Below are 20,691 nucleotides of genomic sequence, written 5' to 3' on the forward strand. Positions count from 1 at the left end.
AATACATTTTAACAAAGAATTTAGAAAAACAAAACAATTTTTCAAAGTATGGGACGAGCGGTATTCAATAATCAATCTGAAACAAAAAATTAGACAATCACAAACCCAAAAATACCTACCTTAGTCTTATTTTGCTAACACCAATTTTTGATAGAGTAATTTTTCCCCATTTTTTACTCATTACGTAGTGACAGAAGGCTGCAAGGTTATAATAACGGAACGACAATGGATGGCAGTGCTCTGTACTACTATTATTATTCAAAATTCATTTATTTCAAGTAGGCCTAATATAAGCACTTTTGAAACGTCAAGTCTGTCTGTTTGTATTGACTCTACCACCGGTTCGGAAGGCAGATTCTACCGAGAAGAAGCCGGCAAGAAACTCAGCAGTTGCTCTTTTCCAACATCAACAATTTACATTTTACATTTTAACATTCATTTTTCTATCTTGTGAGAGCTGAAAGCGGAGCCGGATGCTTCCAAGCAACCTTGTCATATTCGACAGCCGATTAGCAGTGTCTGCTTTAAGAGGCATAGACTTGTTTGGATTCCCACAACTAGAAAATGTGTGATAAACGTGAACATTTTCAGCGTCTGGCTGTGTCTGATTTATAAATATTCATCAGTTATCTTAGTGGGCATAATACAACTATCGCTTACTTTGGGGCTAGATGGAGATGTTTCTTGTCGTAATACATTTACTATTTATTTTTATTATTACCACCTACTGTGATTACCAACCCTGTCTGCCATAGTGGTGATTATGGGCAAACCTTCAAACCCCCCTTGGGAGAGGCCTTTAGTCCAACAGTGGACTGTTTTGTTAAAGGCTATGAATGAATTGATGATGATAAATAGATATAATTAACTTAGCTTCGAACAGTAGCTAAATGTTTATAAAAATCAATGTACACATTTTTACAAACAATACATTGTAACCTCTTATTTCATTCCATTGTCTCCTTGGCATTCGGTTTTCGTGAAATTCTAATGATGTTTCGATAGAAGCATTGTAATAAAACAGCAGTTAGTGTTCTAGATACACACATTTTTATTTTCCTATTTTATACCATGATATAAATTTTAACAAAGGATGATTACAAGGGTTCAGTTATGAACATCGAGTTTTGAGGAACATCAGTCGCGTTGAGTACAGTACAGCTGTTGTCTTGCAAGCAACACATTTAGAGTCACAGTATAAGTTAATTTAAAAAATCACATCGACAAAATATATCCCAGTCACGAATACAGATGCGGTATTCATTTCTCTTTCATTCGAGACCATGAGAGCCAAAGTGGTTTAAGATGTCAATTTGTTTTATCTAACTAATATTGTTGCAAATGATGTCATAGCGCATACTGATCTAAAACTAATTTGTTTTCTTTACAAATGGCAGCATTTACAAACACAACACTAGTTACCTTTCACATTATCAGTCTATTAGTCTCCTAATGGAGCACGGGACTTTTCTCTTATAGGAGAAAAAAGATTAATCGTTAACACTGGAACAATGAGTGTTTATGAGCTCCGTGATTATAACCCAGGACTTTGTGATCTTTAGCAGAACATTCTTAGCGACCAACACAGCCACATAAAATATTAAAGTTTATTAAATAATCCATAGCTATATGACTTTAATCAACACATTTCAGCATTATTTTTTGCATAGTTTTTTGAATGGACGCAAAGTAACATAACCAATGTTACTCTGCGTCCACTTATAATAGACTGTAAGTCCCAGGAAATCATCCAATTCTCATGGAATTTGAGAAAACCGTATTAAGCGCATTCAACCGCAAGTTTTTCAACAACAATTACTCCAATTAATAAAATACAAACAATTAATCCGCTCTGGCTCTCATGGTGACCTCATTTGTATGTCGCAAGAATTTGAATCTTCAGCACCAGAGTTGTATACGTAATTAACTTTTTACACATCGGTATCACCAACAAATCCACATACGAGCGACATACAATCACCACGCTAATATTACACAGCTAAGTTTTTTTATACTTTAATAACTAGGGTTAAGACATACATTATACAGTACCTAAACAATAAAATAACTTACGTCTAATAACTGTTTACACCCTAAACGGAATATTTTAGAAAGATTGGTGAGACAGAGCGGCTGCAAGTAGTGCCCAGTGAGGTTTGAAACACCTAGTAAGTTCTAGTAGTACTCACCACCCTGCCTTACCGTTTCACCATCAGAATTACAATCACTATGAACCGATGCACTTTGATATGTCAATTTCGTAAAAATTTCATCATGCAGGGCCTGTTTAAAACATCCCTAACAACGCAACGCTGTACATGATAAGTCATACCGTGGAAAATATGAGTAGAAACATACTAAGTATACACGGCGACGCGACGCGCGACCCGACGATTCATTCAACTTTTATTTTTGTAATCTAGGCAGAACGCAATAATAAATCACGACGATTTGACTCAACATGCGTAGCGCGGCGCATTGGGCCTTATACAAAGTGTGCCCGGCCAATTATCCACATCATTGCTATTTCCATTTGATAAATATTGTCAACACACTCGATAGTAAATCAATATCACTGCAATCAAAGGTCATCAACACTTGAAATTGGTTCACAAGCTCTTCACTATAAAAATAAATAAGATTTATAATATAAAATACTATACTTGGCGAAGACAGACAACATAACGACATTGCCACTGTTGATAAATCAAGCCTAATATGGGTGCTACTTCGGTTGTATACAATTCGTAAACTAAATTTGACAGATCTAATAGTATTGCTATTTTGTTCGGCCATGGAGGTCAACATTTATATTGACGTTTGCCCCAGTTTTAAATAATGATGAACATAAAAAATATATACCTCATGTGAGAGCAATCTTTATCAAGGATGCAATTTATGTAAACTAGAGGTATTCAAAGGCTCTGGATATTCCTTAATTTGCTAGAACATTGCTTTCGTTCGAGTTATTTTAGATCACTATTACACGAAAGCTTTGAACAATCTTTATGAAACACAAATCAAAAATATTTACTTTTCATTCTGTTCATAAAGCATTTTGATACAAGTTGAGATTTGTCTTCATTTAGTTTAAGATTTTTGTATCAACGAATTTAGCACCATTGCATAGCAATTGCACTCCTAACATACAAAAACAATTTAATTCCACAGTAGTCTTTTTTGGAAAATTTCAATAATTAATTACACTATCTAAATATGGACCGAATAGATACATACAAAAAACATTTAACTAAATCACAAATTCGACCGTTCATTAAAATAAAAAGTCTTGTATTAATAGTAGATTAAAAAATTAAACTGTTAAAAGTACCAATATGATTGTATACAGATCCACGGGCGTCTCTGTTTAGGACAGAGTTATGAAGCCAAGAATTTGTGCACAATCAAGAAGCCAAGAATTTGTGCACAACCAAAGTACAAAGAATTAAGAACATACAGAAACCATGTATGTGACTAATATTGAAGTCTTAATTTCAAAAACCACTCCACTTTAGAATGGTTTATCGAGCAAACTATGTCACTTCATACCATTTTGCAGTTGAAAGTAACTATTTTACCCCTAATGTTCTAAGCGTTAAGCGTTCACTATAAAATGGTAAAAAAGATTGCGAGCCAGCAACATTCCACAGGTGTTAAGTGATACGTGCGCGGGGCGTTTTCAATGGCTGAATGAGGATTCCGTATGTTCTTAATTGAATGCCAAAATAATACAATTGTCTTGAATTTACATTTTCCTTGCTTGGGTTTCGTATTCACATTGGAACACTAAATTCCATAAACGACTAGAAACTTTATCTATGTGAAAACTAGTACAAGAGCTTGTTGCATTTCACAGCATTTATACATATATGCAATATACAAGGTTAATCAAACAATATGGGATTCATGCAATGCTTTGTAACTAAAAATTTGAAATAAAAGGCTACTTTAATATTATTGACTTGATTATCAATAATATTACTAGTGCGCTATATTAAGCAATGGATATATATGGATTTCCGCAAAGTAACGCCTGCTTCTATACAATATTTAACAATGAAGTATTGGTAAAAAAATATTGTCAATAATAATGACTGTTATATAGAAACCTGATGCAAACATAGGCCCTGATCTTCTATGTTCCGATGATAAAATACTCTTGACCATGATTTGTGACATGCAAATTGACAGTACTTGTACGAAGAGTTATCACAAAATGCAGTGCACATAATAAATTAAAATGAATATTAAGAATCTAAGTTTATCAAATGCTGGAAATCTATACTTTAGTTCATATAGATATAGTAACAAACAACATTGCATGAATTTGTTAATAAAGGAATTAGATTTTAATTAAAATTTTGTTTCCATAAATATAAATTTGACCCATAAACACTTCAAATTGGATTTCTTTATATATATATACTCATTGTTTTTTTTTTTACATAATTTGCAATATAGTTATAATATTATTCGAAAAAAAGTTTAATTATGAATCAAATAAATAAATTGTTGAAATTTAGAATCAAAAATCCCTTTGTACTGACAATCATATCTATAATAATGATTTCTTGCATACAAAATAAGCGCTAGACAAGTGTTGTTGTAACAAATTGGGAGACAATTAATTCATTGGCAGTCGAGTAATTATATAATAACCTTAAAGCTAACCATCAAGATCACATCTCTATACAAACCAATTACTTAAGCAATTAATACATCCTGATAGATGTATGCTATTACAGTAAGACCAAGTAATGAACTGTTTTTTTGACAGCACATATCTATAATGACTATATACATTACTTTTTGAACTTTTTAGTATAATCAGCGATTTTCAGATTTTATTTGATTCTATTACATTTGTTCAAATAGATTACAAATAATCAGCTTAACCTTTATTTATAGGGTATTTGAACTTTGATTCAGGTTTTGAGAATAATCTAATTAATAATATACCGGTAGAACTCACACTGTTAACCCATTGCTGTATTTTATTTTCTTGTTCAAAATCCTAATTAGGATCTTGATATCCGATTATCCGATTATCCGATTAAAGCTTAGCCTAACACTAACTGTCAAAACTACAGTTCTTCTCAATGGCCATACTATAATTCCCAAGTTATGAATGATACCTAAATAGTGGCACCAATTCAAATTTCACCAAAATCAAGTCAAGCAAACATATTTCTTTCCATTCTAATAAGAATAGAACAAATGACTTAGTACTGTCAAATTAGTTGACAAGCTATACATAGTACACTAAAATTGTGCAGTTGTCTTTGACATATCAAGCTCAACTTAGAAGGTCTAAATTAAAATGAAGTAGTGTCCTTTTCTTATTGAATTAGAGAGAAATAGATACACCTAACAAATGGTCTATAAAGCTGTACTGCATTTAAACAGCAAGTAAACTGCAAAATGACTATTTGTGATCCATTCTTTTGCAGTTGATATAACTGCATAGCTTTGTAATCTCAAGCTTGCAGTATAAATGTAGCACGTCTGTCAAGACCCCTAGGACACTTTTGGTACATTCTAGTCAGTACCAGTACATTCCATCAAGTGTTTTGAGATCAACACAACAATTATTATTGCGGCAAAAATTGACTCAATCACTTTTAGCCTACATTGATAAATGTTTAATATTACAATAACCTAACGACGCGTTTTCTACACGACGAAAAACATCAACAGAATTTTTATTAAAAAAAAAACATCGCCTTAATTATAATAGTTGTTCTTCAAGCATAACGGAAATTCACATTAATTGCAACTAAATATCGACAAGCCAAGTTAATAATAAGCACTTTCTACAACATTTGAGATTGAATTGAGGTCATATTTTACATGGGCCTAGTACTCTATTAATTTTTCTCTTTAATTACATATGATTTTATCCAGTATTTTCCTAAAATATTAACCAAGGTTAATGTATAGGGCTTCATTAGTCCAACATGTGTCAGATAAATTAGGATTGCAAAACATCAATCCTATTCTTTTGAATTTATAAAATTTATTTTCGGTTATTGCAAATATGTAGTTGTTTAATCAGAAAGTCACAAAAACTTCTGCAATTTATTCAAATAACTCACCAGAAATGTTGGCAACAGTGCACATATTAACCAGATTAGAAATGTTAGCTTACATTAACGTGAACAGGATGGATTTGAAACAGAATGGTATTGAGTATGACTGTTTTTTGACATAGTGCAATCATGTTGCATAACGCTTGGTCCAGAGGCGAGCGATGCGATCGTGCTCTTCCCTGTTTTGGAGATACTGTGTTGCGATGCTGCCCACTAGTGGATCAGCTGGAATGATAAATATTTTTTCATTTACATTACATTTGTCCTCATTTTTATTTTTCACAGTAATGTATATCCAAACATTATATCTTTTATTCATATCATTCTAAATTATACCTTTTTAATGCTATAGTAAATGTCTAAATCTACAGAACGGAACAGATTTTTAAACTTGCTTTGAAATTTCTATTTGCTTTCAATGAAAATTTAAAACATTAAAGTATATATCTTATTGTATTGTATGTATCCATATATTTATAATAAATCTGATTATTATCAGCATGTATTCTTAATTTTACTAGCTAAAATTCTTACCAACATTTACATAGTTAAATTAAGTTACTGTATAAAAAGCTACAATTTATCATACCTAACTTGATGTAAATGCTTTAGTCAAGTGCCAATGGTCAGTGTCAAGACTTAAAATTTTGAATTTCATCCATCAATATTGCTGTGTCAAAAATATAAATACATTCAACAAATGATGATGACAATTTTAGAAAAATTAAATTTTTGTTTTACCTGGATTGCAATCAGTCAAGAGTGAGCATATAGACAGTAAGACCTTTGAGATAGTCAACGCAGGTGACCAGTTGTCTTTGAGTATATCCAGGCAAATCACACCCTGGCTGTTTATATTACAATGATATATTCTAGTGCGGAATGTTACCTGAAACATAAAGAATATCATTTGATACAAAGTTATGAAAAATTTAATTTTATAGTTTGTTAAAATATTTTTATATTTTTAAATGTAGTGACATAACCAAAAGCATTTTTGGAAGGGTGTTTATTATTCAATAACAGAACAAACATCGATAAGTTGTCTTATTTGTATCAAGGATGGCATCAACATTAATGCAACAGTCTGACAATATGAATTTGTGACATCTTTTTGTTCAAAATCTGTCAATTTACAGTGCCAGGGGTGGGTCATATTTCTATTTTCTTCAAATCATGGCCATTTTAACAATGGGCTCCACAAGAAAGCTCAAGAGTCACTCAGCAGACTATGGGGAACTGTGCTTGGCAGGATCCATAAAGAAAAGAAGGTGCAAAGTGAATGCACATCAGGATTTCAAGGTGCTGGAGTGGCATGATGTATGTGAGATGTATATCCAGGAAATTCGGTAAAAAAATGGAAATAATGATGATAATGATAATGATACAATGCATGAATTTAAAGAATATGTTAAAACACATTTATTACAGTGAAGTTACTATACAATTGATGAATTTCTTAATGACAAGGTTGCTTGGAAGCATCCGGCTCCGCTTTCATCTCTCACAAGATAGAAAAATGAATGTCAAAATGAAAAATGTAAATTGTTGATTTTGGAAAAGAGCAACTGCTGAGTTTCTTGCTGGCTTCTTCTTGGTAGAATCTGCCTTCCAAACCGGTGGTAGAGTCACTACAAACAGACTTGACGTTTCAAAAGTGCTTATATTAGGCCTACTTGAAATAAATGAATTTCGAATTTTGAATTTGATAACAATAATCAGCAATATTAACACTTGTAAATTTTTTTTCAATTCTTGAGGTAGGCTATAGGCTTTAACATCACGTAGGAGCAACAGCAAAAAGTCAGAAAATACTTGCAGCAAAACTGAAGTAATAGCAGGAACGAGCAATGCTGTGGTTGGCAGTCTGAGGTTGTAACCTGACAAAGTCATGGTTAATGCTAATAGTCATAGAATTTAACAACCTACAATTTACTTTTGGAACTGGATTTTCATTACCATGATTTACTATAATAGATGTAAAATTAAGCACACTTACCTTAGGAGGTTTGAAAGGGTACTCTGGTGAGAAATGAATGTCCAGGAAGAATACCCCTCCCTCATACACCGAACCAGGTGGCCCAAGTATTGTTGATACCCATTCATAGAGGTTATCTCCTTTTGGCCCAGCACTGCAATTTGGAGGAGGGTCCAGAGTGATCTCCGCAAGTTCTTTCTGGATGCGTTTTGCCGAAGTGCCCAGTGCTTTAGACATTTTGGGATTTGGTTTGTTCTCTTTTGTGTCTGGTTTGTTGTCTATCGAGTTGCCGCTACCTCTGCCACGTCCTGTGCCGCTCCCTGAACTAGACGCACCGGACATTATCTAAAAGAATTACATAAAACACATGCAGGAGCTAAACCTAACAGCTAAGTGTTAATAAGCCAACAGAAAAGCTCATGAACAGATGAACATTGTTAGGTGATAATATTACATAAATTATAAATACTTTTATAGCTGTTGATTTTTATGAAACATAATTTATCTGTATGTATGTATCTGACTGTATTGCAAACATTAGGTAAAACAATATGAGAGAAGACAGGGTGAGGAGGCTAATTTGTATGATAAAAATTATTACATTATACATTTAACCTAATGAACACACTCTTGACAACGTCCACTAATACACAAGCATTCTTCTATTTAATTATAGACTTGCTTGATTGGGGCACAGTATCACCTGATTTTGAATGTGCAGATGTGGTGACAGGATTGTGTAGAAGATGTGCCTATTCATTCCTTTTTTTAAAGGTACACAGGTGTTTTGAATAAAGAAACACCAACTTCAGAAGGGTGTTAAACCCCTAGCCAGCATATGAAAAGCACACTCTGTCTTTGTGCAATGAAGGTGCCACTAATAGTTCTATTTTAATTTGAACTAAGGGCCTTTGCAAAAAATCAGGATACAACAGAATGCTATAAAACTCAGTCTTCAGATTTCAGTATACCTCTTTTACAATAGCTTTTGAGCTTTGAGCTTTTGTAGCTCATTTTAACGAAACATGCAACACAAAGATCAACTTTATTATGCAGATGAACAATTGATGCTGTTACATACTTAAAGAGTTTCCACTTCAATCTACTTGGGAACCAGTCACTATAAGACTAACTTTAGCCAAAGTGCCTGGTCTTATTGAAGAAACTTAATTTGTAAATAAAGTTATAATAGAAATTTTATTGCTCTTCAAGTCATATAAAAATTTATAATTTATGTAATGATGAGCACTCAAACATCACAATGACAGGCTAAATTATAGTTTAGCAGGAAAGAGGCTGTACAAAGACTAATCTTGCTATAATTACAACAAAGCATTAACCTTGCAACTCAATAATAAAAATAAAATCAATAAGCAAAGGTTATACACCTCTTGGAAACAACTAAAATTACCATAGCACTTTACTGAGCAAACAAGGATTTTACGTGGATACACAGTCTAGCGGTTTACAAGAACATTATCAGGGAAAGGAAACAAATTTGTTTGATTAGAATACACTAAATAGAAAGATTATAAAAACGCGAAAGAAAAAAAAAACAAGTCTTGTGAAATTGATCACGATATCTTTAGAACAAAGACTTGAACGCTTGACATGAAAAAATGTATTTCTAATAGCATCAAAATAAAAACAGGCAAAACAATTTTGCACAAACTCGCTAACACAGTCAAATAATAATGTAAACAGATATTGAAAGGAAAAAATATATTTATACCTTACGAATAACAGTCGGCCATCTTGTGGGCTAGCGTTATCCGATTCTAAACAATTTTTTTGGTTCACCGAATTGCGATTCTATTACAAAAAGAATCCCAATATGCAATCAATAGAAGACTATGGAAGACATCCAGTTCTGTACAATTTGTTTAATGTTAAATGAAACTTCGTGTTAGATGCTCCGACGAACTGCAAGCGCAAATAGGCAGCCTGTTATTTTCCCATCAAAGTAGTCAAATATTTCAATCGTTACACGAGATATTACATAACTGTTTATACCTTATTCAAAACAACTCGAATTCTGTTATTTTAGTAAAATATCTCAGAACCTCGATCCTCTTCTACCACATTTCGTCCATTTGTACATCACCCTCACTAACAAAAGTTACTGAAAGTCACAAACGCACACACGTTTAGCTAGAAAAACAAGATTATTGAGTTTAAACTCTATGTTATATTACTATTACTCAAAGCAAAGCTTACGTTTATTGAATTGATAGCAATTAATGTACCTATTTTGATGTATTTATTGCAAGTAAATTGGCAGATTTAGAAATTCACAACGTACATCCACTTTCCGATTTCCGACATGTTTATAAAAAGTAAAAACCGGTAAGTTGCCATAATAAAAAATATATATGTCACAGACAATTTTGGGTGTCCGTAACCAAGTACGTAACTATATTGGGTTTCATAAAATAGAATTAAATTACTGTAAAATTCACATTGAAATACATCTTGAAATAATGATGGGTGTGAAAAAAGATTGGATCTTCAAGGAAAAGAAAGAAAAAGGCGATAAATTTCGGGCGAAGACGCGACGAAGGGGCGCCTTATTTGAATTTTTTGTTTTAGGTGCCTATTTGGGATACTCTTATATATCTAGTTTTGATTTCACTTTATAATTATCGGTTCTCGCCATTTTTCCTTTCATTGGCAAATTATCAGATATTTATAAACCACCATAAATTAAACCATGCCTGTTGCCTTTTCTCTATGGGAAAGTGAAAAAAATATGCCTTAGACAATGACATAAAATATAAACGTTAAAAGTCACTTGCTTGATATTTATAGAAGCCTGGAATTGTATTTGTAGAGAATTATTTGGTTTTCCGTCGTTTATTATTTGAAGAGTAAATAAGTTAATTTAAATTTTAAATTCACAAGCAACGTCTATTATTGTTGTAGTTTATAAATAATAACAACAATGGGGAAACGCCAGCACCAGAAAGATAAAATGTGAGTTTCAAGCTGCATCATTTTTAAACGATTGGATAAATGATATTTATGCTCAAAGCTACAAAACTTTCTTATATTTTTACCAATCAGGTACCTCACGTACACCGAATGGACTACAATATACGGTGGAAAGAGATCAGGAACGGCGGTTGAAGAAGATACATCTTTTAAGCGACTACCGTATGACCATTGTTGTTTATGTTTACAACCTTTTGACGATCCTTATTGCGACGCTGATGGGAACGTCTTTCAATTGCAAGCATTTGTTGAGTTTGTGAAAAAGTATAAAATCAACCCAGTAACAGGAAATGTATGTATTCTTTAATCTGTAGTAATATTTGTTGCATATAGTCGTAAAATATTAATATTTGCAAAGAAAATTGTTAAAAACCCTGCTCTTTACATTTGGTTTGGTCACATAATATAAAAGATTATTATAAATAATATACAAGATGTACTTATGTGAAGGGCTTACTTACATCTATGAGTAAGGTATTTGCGTGGCCAATATAACATAACATTACAACCTATAATTCTCTGGTTAAACGGCAGGTTGCAGGCAGCAATTAATATATAGACACATTTTATCGCATTTATGTAAAGCTCAAATACGTTTGCTTTTTCACAAGCAAACTTGAAAATAGGCTTCCAACTAAACTAAGTGAATACTAACTTTTTGATGTCAGACAGCACTTCTAGTATATTATTGATCATAGAATGCACATTAAGGTGTTGACTGCATACCATCATCACAACCGATAGACTATTTAAAACAAGCTGGTGTTTGGAACTACTAGTAGCTTCTAGCTAGTTTTATTTTAGTGGAGTTATCACCATCATTTTACTACCATCTACAAATTTTTTGTATGATTAAGAGGCTGAGGTATCGGTGATAGGCCTCAAGTGCCTGTAATTACATTGGCATCCATGCTACTTCCGACTGCAACACAGCAATTACAACAATGCTGCATTGCGATAGAAATAAGCTGGGCATTTGTACTTCCCTGGGTGAGCTTTACTAACTACAAAAAAATGTATGTTTCAGAAAGTGGACATCAAAAGTTTAATCAAGCTAAACTTCTTCAAAAATGCCTCTGGAGACTACCACTGTCCCGTTTTGTTCAAACCATTTACTAAAAACTCCTACATTGTGGCTGTACGCACAAGTGGTAATGTGTACTGTTATGAAGCAGTTGAACAGCTCAATATTAAAGGAAAGAATTGGAAGGACCTTATCAGTGATACACCTTTCACCAGAAGTGATATTATTACTATACAGGACCCAAATAATTTAGGAAAATTTAATATATCAACATTTCATCACATAAAAAATAATTTGAGAGTGGAAACAGAGGGTATGTAGCAGCAAAATATGTATATACAATCAACTTGATATTTGGTGTAGAGTTAGTTGAATGGATGGAGAGTATCATAGGCTATTTTCATCCGAGGTAAACAAACAGTTTCCGACAGTATTTGTAAAATAACTGTAAAACTTGGATGAAGAAAGTGCGCAAATATGAAATGAAACCGTCTCTTAGTTTTATTTTGTGAGCTTTGTTCACTTCATCATCATCAACATCATAATTATTTTGTTTTTATTTGCAATTGTTATAATTTTGCTTTGTAAAGGTTGCCACCTACTAGACAGGACTGCAAAGCCACTGAATATTAATTTATCAATACTAAAATAAACTACACTAAGCTACAGTAGAACTATAGAACACTGCAGGATATAATATAAAGAATCTATGGCAGTGGCATGCATTGAGGGTATGCAGGTATAAAAAGAAGATAATCTGCAGTAGGAGTTTTAAAAAATCTAAAGGATAAGCATTGTAAGAGTTATAAAAAGCCTACGCTTAAGTATTTATAACCCGTACTGGAGATTTTCTTCATTTTATACCATCTGCATACCCTCTATGCATGCTACTGATTTATGGCAGTAGAGAGTTGCTGTTGCTGCTGATATAATCTGTGAGTAAATCAATAGTTATGAAAACTTTGCAGAGGAAATAGCTCTAAGGAAAGATCCACATGCAAGACTAAAGACAGTATCAAATGAAACAAAAGATATTCTGAAAGAGCTTGAAAGAGAATACAAAGCACCGGAAGCAAAGGAAGTTAAGAAAGAGGTAAACAGTCAATTAATATGCCCTGTGGTCTTTAAATGGTATTCCCGTAAAGAATTCCCTGCTTAGGTCATATCTGAATTGATTCAGGTTTTCTTCAAGTTTAAACATGGCTTTTTGGTAGGCTTTTAGATGTATCAACAAGCTGTGTAGAGTAGAATGTAAAACTTAAGTAAATTTATGTAGTATGATGCTGAAAAAGAGTCAATAAGACTTCCAGTAGAAGGTTTAGACAATATAATACTAAGATTAAAATAGACATGTTATTTTTTATTAAAAAAAAATCCAGATTTTAAAAATTCAATATGAGCGCAAGTAATGATCGTACAACTCTATCGAAATTATTACATAAATTTTTTTGCAGGCACTTTCCAATTTAGATACATTTTGAAAAATCTCCTTTAGAGAATTATAGATTTTTATTCATATTTATATTATATGGTTATATAAAAATGGTTTTTTTCTTAATAATTACTAGCCCCTGTATCAGAAACATTTTCGTTAAACATTTCAGGTTTAATTTTACTTATGAGTTAAAAAAAAATTTTTACTGCAGGTTGCAGACAAGTTCAATGCAGCGCACTACTCAACAGGCATGGTGGCCGCTAGTTTCACATCCACAGCCATGGTGCCAGAGACTATACATGAGGCAGCAATCATTTGTGAAGATGAAGTCAAATATGAGAGGGTTAAGAAGAAAGGTATGACTAACTTTCGAAGTCTTTTAAAGATAAATGCTTATACGGCCTAAGACGGCGCGATTGGCACAGTGGGCAGGGACCCTGCTTTCTGACCCCTAGGCCTTTGGGTTTTTTTTAAATGAAAGTTTTTCAGTATGTATGCATGCATGCATGTATACATGACAAAATATTAAACATGTTTATTTGCAGCCTACGACATGCAAATCTTTAAGTATCTAAGTAGGTATATTATTATGACATTACCACTTAATTAAGAAATTAAAAATTATAAGAATGTCATATGTACACTATGATATAATTAAAATAATTAAAAGGTGTTTTAGTTGTATGTCATAAACAAAAATAAGAAAAAAAAAGGACAGAATAATAACACTTATCCACCATCCAGTAGTATTTTAAAGTTGTTGGTAATTTATTATAAATCATTATCATACGATGGTAACAACTTTTTGAACAGTCATAAAAATAATCATCAGTCAATCTTAGTAGCCATGCCAAGCTACGTTTACTTTGGGGCTAGATGGCGATGTGTGTATTGTAGTATATAATAGGTTGGGGAAAAAGTCTTTTCGCATTATAGTATGTATGAACTTGTAATAAAATCTCTTTGGCTATACTATTTGTATCTGGCTGGTTTTGGTTTAAATTTTAAAGAAGATAATTCAAAATTCAAATTAGGAGAATGTGTGATTTTATTTGTATTCGTACTGTGAAGACGAGTGAATCTAATGAAGAAATTCGATACATTTAAAAATTTTACAACAAAAAAGTTAAAAATGCAACTCAAGCCGCGAAAAAAATTTATGTTTATGCGAACCAACATTTTTTTTAAATATGATGTATGTATGCACTATGATTCCAAGGTAAGATTAGACTAAATGAAAGTCAAAGTCAAATATTCCTTTAATGAAATATTTTTACGAAATAGAAACTTTAGATGCGTGTTTTACATTTAGTTTGAATTTTTTATTTCAATTTTAAATTAAATTTTTACTTTTTGATTAATTTAATTCCAAGTTGTGTCCAACACACATTTTGGGTTGTTGCTTAGAACAAAACTTGTTATTAATTATATTTAGATCTAGCTTTAGTTATTACCTCTGTTGTGTACCTTATAACTACTACTAACTACTAACTTATAAATAGGTAAAAATAACCATGTAAGAAATAAAATAAAAGATAAGCTAAGAGGGCTCCAAACGCGCCCTAAAACGTTTAAGAAGAAGCCCACAATAAATTTAACCGGTTATTTTTTTTTATATCATCATCTCACATTGTCTTTTAAGAGTACAATAATTTACTATAACCTATGTTTTTATCACAGGATATGTTAGACTGGTGACAAATGTGGGACAGCTAAATTTCGAACTGTATTGCGATGTGACGCCGAAAGCTTGCGACAATTTTATAAAGCATTGCCTCAGCGGATACTACAACGGAACGAAGTTCCATCGGTCTATTAGGAACTTTATGGTGAGTCTATCTTCTTCTTAACAGCTAAACTAGTAAACATCCATTGTTTTAACACTAAGCAGTCTTGTTCCGTTTATGTCCAGCCACAGAAGTAATAACATACAGAAGCATCAAAAACCACTCCACTTTAGTAGTGTTTCTCGAAAAGGCGGTTAGTGACTTCAATTTATTTGGCAGCAATTATTTTAACTCTAATGTTCTAAACGTTTACCATAAAATGAGAAAATTGGAAAGGTTTGGGAGCTACCAACAATACGCTGTTTCGAAGTGAGATGTGCGCGGGGCGTTTTCACTGTTTTTGGGGAACAATGCACGGCATGCATGAAGCTGTAATAGCGTAGGGTAGGAGCTCGACTTCACATTCGGTGGGCGGAGTTCAAATCCCAGCACGCACCTCTTACTTTTCTAAGTTATATGCATTTTAAGTAATTAAAAATATCACTTGCTTCCACGGTGAAGGAAAACATCGTGAGGAAACCGGCATGCCTGAGGATTCTACATAATGTTCTCAAAGGTATGTGGAGTCAACCAATCCGCACTGGGCCAGCGTGCAGCGTGGTGTACTACGGTCTTAACCCCTTCTCACTGTGGGAGGAGAACCGTGTTCTGCAGTTGGCCTGTAATGGGTTGATATGATGATGATGATGGCACGGCATGCAATGCTGGATTAATGTGGGTTCTGTATGTTCTTTATTCTGTGTGTCCAACGATACCCTGCAACTGGTTTGATGTTGTCTTTAATCTGTAAATCTAGTGCGGGGTTCCATTGCCGGGGCCTCCATACTACACGGTTCTATGCCAAATGAGCAAAACGACTCCCTGCATCTGCCTCATCCATTCGTTAACTTAAAACTTGGCCAGAAGAGCCCACTACAAACTTAGCCGGGTATTTTTTTCTGTTATCACCATCTCACAGTCGAATTAATATTTAGCCATGAAGCTAGAGCAATTCATACCAAAGCTTTTTTACCATACATGTAATCCTTAAAACTGTACTTCAAAGAATTCTCGTCTCATTTATTTTTTAATGACGTAGCCACTGGCTGATTTAGACTGATTAAGACAGTCGATTGGCGCAGTGGGCAGCGACCCTGCTTTCTGAGTTCAAGGCCGTGGGTTCGATTCCCACAACTGGAAAATGTTTCTGTGACGAACATTAATGTTTTTCAGTGTCTGGGTGTTTATCTGTATTCTATAATTTATGTGTATTATTCATAAAACTATTCATCATCGTCATCTTAGTACCCATAACACAAGCTACGCTTACTTTGGGGCTAGATGGCGTTGTGTGTATTGTCGTAGTAAATTTATTTTATTTATCTTCAGTGACGTATACATCACCTCGTTTATAGATCCAAGGCGGCGATCCAACAGGTACAGGTTTGGGTGGTGAATCTATATGGAAGAAACCATTCGAAGACGAGATCAGACCAAACTTGCACCACACTGGCCGGGGAGTGTTATCCATGGCCAATTCTGGACCGAACTCCAATGGGTCGCAATTGTAAGTACTTAAGTACCTAATAACATATCGCTAGCATGTGCAGGAGCCAATTATCTCCCCGGGGAAAGGATAAAAATGTATCTTCTCCCCAGTGGCGTACACTTGATACATGCACAAAAGCACTGCCTACCCTAAAATTGATATATAACTCGTATAGATGCAATAAATATTTTTTGTCTTTTTTATGCAATTTACCTGCTAATTTATTTATTTATTTATTTATGAATATCCTTAGTATACTTACAGCTAGCCAAAACGTATACTAAGTCAGTTGCAAAAATATTAGTTCATTTGTCTGAATATAATTTAGGAACTTAGCTAAACTTATATTAAATATATCAATTTGTTAGTGCTGAGCAATCATATTATTAAAAAACGAGAGCGCGCGAAATGTTGGAGCATTTCGAGCATAGGGCGTACGTAACGAATCGACTAATATACATACATACCCTGGGAACCCGGTGCACGACACTGCTTCTCCCACAGCTTTATCAACTCTCAGAGCACTGGTGCACAAGTGGGAATAATATGGAAATTTAATATATATAAATAATATATATGTGTGTATTATTAAACGGGGGTAAACTACTCCTATTTCCTGTTCCCGTGCTTTAGTAGGTGGACACGTTAATTATATCCCTTATCAGTGGATATAATCGGGGGATGTAATTTTTGTCTCAAATATAGCTTAAAACTAGCTAACCTTGCAACTTCGTTGTACCAAATCGGTTATTACCGGAAAACATGAATAAAATGACATTTTCTAAAATGAATCCTAGCTAGATCGATTTATCGCCCCCGGGGGGTTCCCCGAACACTAAATTTCATGAAAATCGTTGGAGCCGATTCCGAGATTTCAATTATGTATATATACCAGAATTGCTTGTTTCTTTATAAACAAAAAGTGGATATAAACAGTCGACTTACAAGAAATGGTCATAAATTAGTGACATCTGCATATCGTCTGCGAACGGTACAGAAGGCATTTGTGGGATTGAGTATAAGCTTTTATAATATGATTCCTAAGGAAATTTTGGACCTACCAATGCATAAGTTTAAAGAATGTGTTAAAACACATTAAAAAAAAAAAAAAATCAAAGAGGCATATTTATTCAAACAAACTAATTCAAAAAGTGTTTACTTATGACAACCCTATTGAAGGTAAAAGACCGACACGCGCAAAGTACCTACGCTACGAGATTCGTACCTAATAAAGTGACGGGAGTCGGGAAATAAGAGTGAACGAACGAAGTCGCGGCTATCAGCTATTATGAAATGAATGTAAAAGTTAGTTGGCTCTCATTTCCAGTTTCATCACATTCCGCTCCTGCAAGCAATTGGACGGCAAGCACACAATATTTGGCAAGCTTGTTGGCGGATTGGACACGTTGGGCGCCATGGAGCAGATCGAGGTAGACAACAAGGACAGGCCAATACAGGACATCATCATGGAGGTCGCTCAGGTGTTCGTCGATCCGTTTGCGGAGGCGGAAGAACAAGTGAGTGAATTTAATTTTGACTCAATCTAGACTCTCTTACACAACTGATATCCTGGTAGTTTGGTGCAGGGATGAGTGCTTTGGTCTTATAAGTTTTAAGTTTTAGTGTGGCAACTAGCCACGTTGGACCTAGATCGAATCCTAACACCCACCCCTAACCTTTCTAAGTAATGTGTGTTTCAAGAAATTAAAATGCCACTTGCTTGAACGGTGGAAGAAAACATCTTGAGAAAACCTGCATGTCTGAGTGTACTTCATAACATTCTCAAAGTTGTGTGTAGTCTACCAATTTATATATATATATATATATTATAAAATAATAATGGGAGATACTCTACATGGAGTCCTTTGCAGCTTATTGCAGAAAGAGCTGAAGAACTAAAAAGAAAAGCAGAAGCAGAGGGGCCAGGCGTCAAACCTAAGAAGGCTTCCAAACAACCACTCAAAGTATTCAGGGATGGAGTGGGCAAATACCTCAACTTACAAGAGGTGACAACAACTAGTAAAACTCCCAAAAATCAAGAAACCCTTGCTAAGAAATCTAAAAAAGATAACAATTATAACTTTGGCAGTTTTTCTTCATGGTAGCCAAAAATATTAACGTCAGATCAGAAAATGTCCAGTTGGAGGCTCTGGCTATGACAAGGTACCACTCTACAAGTACCAAGCAATTTAGCCTTTTTGTACATAATAACAGAGTACCTAGCAATTTAGCCTTCTCATACAAAATAACAAGTTATGGGGTATGGACTTAATATAACTGCCATATAATGGGGATTACCATTGTATCTATAATTTGTTATATTATAAGTATACTACATCTAAGTATAGATATACTTAAATATCGAGGGTATGAGAAATTTGGGAATAAATATATAATTTCTGAATTTTATCTGGTCTGGTGGTAGGCTTCTGTCTAGTTACCACCCTACCGATAAAGAAGTGCCTCTTAGAGTTTTAACCTACTATCCCTGATGAGAGTGCAGTCAAGGCCTAACTTGTAGTAAAATTAAAAAAAAAAAAACTGAATTGGAACACTTGTGACTAGTCAACACATTAGGCTTAACAGGTCAGTTCGCTACCATCTTAGACTGCATCACTACTTCAAGATGAAATTTCAGTCAGCTGCGTTGTATCTATCGCCCTAGGTAGATAACATCTCACTATTATTAATATTAAATTTTTGCTAATGCTTTTACCACAGGTCTAGAATAGGTATATAAACTGCAAGAAAATCTGTTTTGGTAATAAAATGGTCTGTTTATATGGGTATTGTAAAGATTTATAAATGCAAATATGAATAAAAGTATGATGTAAAGTTTTAGAACTTTTATTTTTTACCCTTACCAATAATTAACAAGAAGTTACAGTATACACAATGAGTTTTTGAGACAGGTCAGGAGATAATAAAATAAAAAATCAATAGTAATATAAATGTCACAATTTTTATAACATTTTAATAACTTCTATCATAATTTTATAGCATCCAAGATTTATTTTTAAATAAATTGTTTGCTTGTAAATTATTTAAAAAGATTTGTTTCTATGCGTAATTGCCTGTCACTAAAACTGACATGTACAATGATTATTTAGACTAATAGAAAAGAATAAGCTGATTGTGTGGCAGTTAACTGTATGTATAAAACAGGCTTTATTTCATTGAACATGGTTCAAAAGAGTTCTGTCTATTTTCTCATTATATCTATGACAAATACAATAAATCTATCATAATTTCTAACAACGCTACATAGTTTCAATAAAATAATATAATAGCTAAAACACAAATTTGATTCTTATTTAACTAAAATGCTGATGCAAGAATAATTGTACACATCACAATTATTAAATAGTCTAATACTGAATAACTAACATTCATAAAATAAGTACTGATATTAAGAAACATTGATTACTTAATTATTTTTTTTACCACAAGAAAAAACATTAAATTCAAATGGAAATTATTGATATGCAACTAAATAATCATATAAACTTTTTCCTCACTATCTTAGTTAACAAACTGACATCTATGAATACCAAAGACAAGTAGGACTGGCTGAAAGCAATTTTTTCAGACAATTACACCTTTTAGTTGTCACCACCCCTCCACTACCTGCAGGTCTAGACCGAGGCAATAAATGGATATAATGGAGAAAGGGCCACAAAATTCTCCGTGGTACTACTACCATCTACATCAATCACCAACCTGTCTGCCCAGCATGGTGATAATAGGCAAACTCTCTAGTTCAGAGTGGGCTTTAGTACCTTGGTAGACTTATAGACTATTAATCATAATGATGATGGTACATCTTTAGATTGTCTAAGGCAAGTCCACATCTAGGCAT

The 20,691-nt window shown here is 33.5% G+C and overlaps 2 protein-coding genes across 9 annotated transcripts; one reads left to right on the forward strand and one right to left on the reverse strand.

Moving 5' to 3' along the window:
• Nucleotides 1-1,027: 1,027 nt before the first annotated feature.
• Nucleotides 1,028-10,392, reverse strand: LOC120624204 (ubiquitin-conjugating enzyme E2-24 kDa). 8 transcript variants are annotated; one of them, XM_039890601.1, is made up of 6 exons: nt 10,314-10,392; nt 10,081-10,189; nt 9,800-9,990; nt 8,089-8,412; nt 6,831-6,978; nt 1,028-6,314 (listed from the first exon to the last, which is right to left on the reverse strand). In XM_039890601.1, the coding sequence occupies exons 4-6, from the start codon at nt 8,407-8,409 to the stop codon at nt 6,217-6,219; spliced, it is 567 nt and encodes a 188-aa protein (XP_039746535.1). In that variant the 5' UTR covers nt 8,410-8,412; nt 9,800-9,990; nt 10,081-10,189; nt 10,314-10,392; the 3' UTR covers nt 1,028-6,216. The 8 variants fall into 8 exon arrangements, with proteins under 8 accessions (XP_039746535.1, XP_039746536.1, XP_039746540.1 ...); XM_039890602.1 differs by having other exon boundaries at nt 10,081-10,218; XM_039890606.1 differs by having other exon boundaries at nt 8,089-8,392; nt 10,285-10,392.
• A 454-nt stretch (nt 10,393-10,846) lies between these two features.
• Nucleotides 10,847-19,670, forward strand: LOC120624595 (RING-type E3 ubiquitin-protein ligase PPIL2). The gene is made up of 10 exons (XM_039891236.1): nt 10,847-11,040; nt 11,131-11,350; nt 12,086-12,395; nt 13,051-13,175; nt 13,729-13,873; nt 15,198-15,346; nt 16,699-16,850; nt 18,160-18,349; nt 18,704-18,969; nt 19,004-19,670. Exons 1-9 carry the CDS (start codon nt 11,009-11,011, stop codon nt 18,935-18,937), a joined length of 1,557 nt encoding a protein of 518 aa, XP_039747170.1. The 5' UTR covers nt 10,847-11,008; the 3' UTR covers nt 18,938-18,969; nt 19,004-19,670.
• The last annotated feature ends 1,021 nt before the right edge of the window (nt 19,671-20,691 follow it).

The sequence above is a fragment of the Pararge aegeria genome, chromosome 6, assembly GCF_905163445.1.
Source record: "Pararge aegeria chromosome 6, ilParAegt1.1, whole genome shotgun sequence".
Taxonomy (NCBI): Eukaryota; Metazoa; Arthropoda; class Insecta; order Lepidoptera; family Nymphalidae; genus Pararge; species Pararge aegeria.

Coding starts and splice junctions, on each gene's coding strand:
- LOC120624204 (XM_039890605.1), bottom strand. CDS start 8,409: ATGTCCGGTGCGTCTAGTTCAGGGAGCGGCACAGGACGTGGCAGAGGT. Junction 6,979..8,088: donor ACCCTTTCAAACCTCCTAAG/GTAAGTGTGCTT, acceptor TTTATGTTTCAG/GTAACATTCCGCACTAGAAT. Junction 6,315..6,830: donor CTTGACTGATTGCAATCCAG/GTAAAACAAAAA, acceptor TTATCATTCCAG/CTGATCCACTAGTGGGCAGC.
- LOC120624595 (XM_039891236.1), top strand. CDS start 11,009: ATGGGGAAACGCCAGCACCAGAAAGATAAAAT. Junction 13,176..13,728: donor CAAAGGAAGTTAAGAAAGAG/GTAAACAGTCAA, acceptor TTTTTACTGCAG/GTTGCAGACAAGTTCAATGC. Junction 16,851..18,159: donor AACTCCAATGGGTCGCAATT/GTAAGTACTTAA, acceptor TCTCATTTCCAG/TTTCATCACATTCCGCTCCT.